Below are 4,342 nucleotides of genomic sequence, written 5' to 3'. Positions count from 1 at the left end.
CACAGAATTTTTAGAAGTGCGAGAAGCATATCGAGGTGCTAGTGACTGGCTGTTCGGTTGCTTGCAAAACAAGAAACAGAATGTTATGGAAATAGAAACATATTTGCAAATATCAATTAATTGATTCAGAGGATTCGGCACAGATACCCAGAAAAAGTTCTAGCGATATTTTCTCGGTATGAATATTGGTGCGTGCGATCCGTTGAATATATGCAAATGGGTATGTCATATCATTGCATAACATGATTCGCAAATCATGTCGCAGCCGCAGGCACGCATTGAAGACAAATTAATGAGAAAGAAACAAAGAACAAAGATCGAGAGAAAAAGTTGTAGTCGCTATTTCCTTTTTTTTACCAAAATTTTTTAAGCAATCAAGCGTGTTTAGTCTATCAGCACTGTACACATATATTCTAAACTTTTTTTTTTTCTGTAAGCGGAGATCCCGTGCCAAAATGAATAATATACAGAGCAAAATGAATAATATACAGAGCACGGTGACTCCATTTTTTCTCCTCTCCACTTCACATCACTTCACTTACGCTAGGTATTAAATCTTTTATCGTCATATTTTGTCACATCCAACCACTCGGTACAAGTGGTCTGGTTCTATGGGAATGATTTGCAGGATTCGACTGTGCGTGTCTCGCGTAAAATTGACACCGAGGGGATGATTGTCGTGTGACCAAAATCTCACCCAACTCTTGCTACTAGACTACTCTTGCTTGTGAGCGTATGACTGTTGTCTACAACACAACTCCAACTCCTTCCTTAGAACCCCAACGTCCCGAGCAATGTTCCTGGCGTCTAATGCAGCTCCAAGCAATCCTCGCCTTGTGAATCCCGCTGAAAATAGTCCGTTTTCCCCCTTCCAACCATTCGGGAATGGCTTCCTGGGCATCCCATCTTCTGTGAAAAAATCAGAATCCTGCAAATAAAAACAGTAAATGTACAGTTTATGAGAATCAATACATTCATTGTACAACTTTAATTTCCACAATTCATAATGCTTCTTATATTCCATCATCATAATATTAGAGAGCTGTCACTATTTCCAATCACACTCTCTGATCCATGTCATCATGAGGATGTTAGAGAGGGTCACTATTCTTGAACACTCTGATTTCATCATTGTATCATCATTTCTAACACTCTTCAGGATATTAGAAAGCTTGAAGAGTGAAAAATGATGATGGATTCACAATCTCTGGTCTATGTTTTCATCAGAATGTTAGAGGGCGTCATCACTTTTTAACATTCTGTGATTCATCATCATATCATTATTTTATCACCTTTTAAGATATTAGAGTTTGAAGAGTAGAAAAATGATGATGGATCAGTCATAGAATGTCATCAATCATAGAATAGAAAAATGATGATGGATCATTCATAGTGTGATTGATCACTCCACATTAATGCAAAAACACATACGCAAGTGATTGATCATAGAGTCTGATAGATCGATCATGCAAAAGCACATACACAAATTATCATCATAGAGCGTGATTAATCAATCATGTAAAATCAAATACACAAATAATCATCATAAAGTGTGATTGATTGATCATGCAAAAGCACATACACAAATGATCATCATAGAGTGTGATCGAAACATTAATGCAAACACACATACACAAGTGAATCCAGAAATAACAAGAAGAAACTTTGATTGTAAGTGATGTTTGTTTGTTGTTTATACCTTGAGCCAGGAAGGCACGTTACTGTTGTACCCAGTGGCCAGTATGACAGAGTCGAACTGAATCTCTTGCCCGTCGACGAATTTGACACCGTGGGCTGTAAAGCACTTTACCGCAGGCACCACCTGTGAAGGAAAATCATGACCACACTAAGAAATCATGATGGCACAGAAAGTATGAAAATGAAACAGCTTTTGCATGCACTTGAAAGTGGGTTGAGTTTGCAAAATATACCTTGATACGCTTCTTTCTGATGAGTGCCAGTGCTCCGACGTCCAATACGGGCGTTTTACCAGACTTACTCTTGAGCTCAATGGGACCAATTGCAGGGCGCCTGAGACCATGGCCTTCTGTACTACCAAACATTAAGCGCGCCACAGTCAAGAGCAGTCGATCCACAACCCACAGTGGGAACCACTTCCCCAACGTCACTGCTATTCCGAAGGTTGACATCCCCGCTATTTCTCTGGGCAACACATGCACCTGCCACAACACAAGAACAGAACCTTCAATATAAACAACTCTAGAAACAAGCACACAATTAGAAGAGAAAGCATGGAAAGAGGTGGAGTGGAGTTGGAGTTGTTGGCTTACCGTATTGCGGACGACCATGGACGGGTTGGCATTGTGGTCGCAGAGGTCGAGGCTGAGTTCCATGGCGGAATTCCCGCAGCCGACAACGAGGACGCTCTTTCCCTTATAGGCTGAGCCATTTTTATATTCGCTTGCATGAATGACGCTCCCCTTGAAGCTCTTCATTCCCATTATGTCCGGAATGACCGCCTCTGCATTCTCGCCCGTTGCGACAACTAGCCAGCGGCTCATGTATTCAATCTGACATGAGCCCCCACAGTCGGAACCAGTTTGCATTGTGCACACTCTCCACAGGGCGCGTTCCTTATCAAAGGAGGCTGAGAGCACGCATTCGTTAAATCTGGGCTGGAGGTCGAAATGCTGGGCATAGGACTCCAGATACTCGACGAACTGCTCTTTGGTTGGGTAGCGTGGTAAGTCGGAAGGAAAGGGCATTAGAGGAAGCTCACAGAACTGCTTAGGAAGATGGAGCTTCAAGCGGTCATACGATCTGCGCTGCCACAAGGATGCCACACAGTCTGCTTTTTCCAATATTAGAGACACAACACCCTCCTCTTTCAGACATGCAGCAGTCGCAAGCCCGGAAGGACCCGCTCCTACAATTATAGGTCCATTCACCATAACACACCTCTGTTTCACCTCCTTGTCTATGCCCATGCTATTATCCACCACCTTTTTCACTCTAGCACAACTCTCTTTCTCCATACAACAATCATGCGCCTCCTTGCCCATTACCCAACTACTCATATAACTCTGTTTCTCCTCATGCGCCTCCTTGTCCATTACCAAGCTCTGTTTCTCCGTACAACTATCCATTACCAAGCTCTGTTTCTCCGTTAAACAATCGTGGGCCTCCTTGCCCATTACCTCTGATAAAGAACCAGTGAGGCCCATTTGCTCTGATAAAGAACTAGCAGTAGCATCCATCTTCTTTTGTGGATTACAGTAAGAAATGGCAGGATTCCCCCTTTTCGCAGCAAGGGATATTACTAATTCAAAAAGCTATGTAACAACAATGGAAAAAAGCAAGGCTTGATGAGTTGAGACAACTCCGTTCAGTACAGCATGTCGCGCACCAAGGACAAGCAAAATCTGCAGGAATATTGTCAAAATTTTATTTTCAGTGGAGCTATAGTCCTCTCTTTGAATTCTCAGCCTGCTACAATTCTCCCCCACTCACTGTGCCTGAATGACAGCCCTCTACCCTACACTATACTCCATTACCCCTTCAAAATGACCCTACTACGGCTACACATCAAAGGAAAAAGCCTAGCACGACAATCAAGGCAATTTAACACTAGTACTACACCGTGACGATGTTCTTACAACACCCCGCGTGTAGCTATACCTTCCCTTTATATAACAATAAAACAAACAACATTTATGCTTAGGCACAGTTAACCTATAACATAACACGCAATTCATCACTCGGGTAGAGCCTATTTCGCATGCATTTCTGCCCTGTTTTCTGCGATTGCAATCCAGAAAAGATATGATGAATGCTTAGCCTTCTCGAGCCCATCTCTACTATATATGAATCGAATGAAATTCGTCTCTTTCCTTCTTTCTATGATGACACAAGCTGGACGGCCTTAGCCTTGACCTCCTGTGTGATGTGAGAGATATACCTATATGGCCCCTCGCCGGCAAATTGAACAAAGTTACAAGTCAGTATTTGCCTTTCCTCCATCCAGCCTTCCTAACGGTTGCCGGCTGGCCGGTTTTAAAGTTATTATAAAGAGAGAATACGGTTGTGTGGGCTCTCCCTCACTACCTACGGACAAGAAAAAGCCAAATCAAATCGAGCTCACACATTTTGGCTTCATTCTGTTCTCTTCACTTCCTTCCAAAAACAAATCTTCTGTTGTAGGATTTTCATCATCCTATGCACAGGACTCGGGACAACAATAAAAACTTTACATTTAATATTAAATTTTTTATATAGCATGCTCAACACTGGCAATAGATCATGATTAGGTGGCCGAGGCGATTAGTTTACTACTACAACCCGCATTGACCACAGCCGTTGACATCCTCCTCTTTCTCTCCTC

General features: G+C 42.5%; 1 protein-coding gene across 1 annotated transcript; it reads right to left on the bottom strand.

The window, feature by feature from the left end:
* Positions 1-208: 208 nt before the first annotated feature.
* Positions 209-3,910, bottom strand: LOC131042153 (probable indole-3-pyruvate monooxygenase YUCCA5). The gene is made up of 4 exons (XM_057975480.2): positions 2,292-3,910; positions 1,932-2,180; positions 1,700-1,822; positions 209-928 (listed from the first exon to the last, which is right to left on the bottom strand). Exons 1-4 carry the CDS (start codon positions 3,216-3,218, stop codon positions 716-718), a joined length of 1,512 nt encoding a protein of 503 aa, XP_057831463.2. The 5' UTR covers positions 3,219-3,910; the 3' UTR covers positions 209-715.
* Between the last annotated feature and the right edge of the window lie 432 nt (positions 3,911-4,342).

This window comes from Cryptomeria japonica, chromosome 9, assembly GCF_030272615.1.
Source record: "Cryptomeria japonica chromosome 9, Sugi_1.0, whole genome shotgun sequence".
Lineage (NCBI taxonomy): Eukaryota > Viridiplantae > Streptophyta > Pinopsida > Cupressales > Cupressaceae > Cryptomeria > Cryptomeria japonica.
Note: the sequence above shows the minus strand (reverse complement) of the source record. Positions and strands in the feature narration are given on the sequence as shown.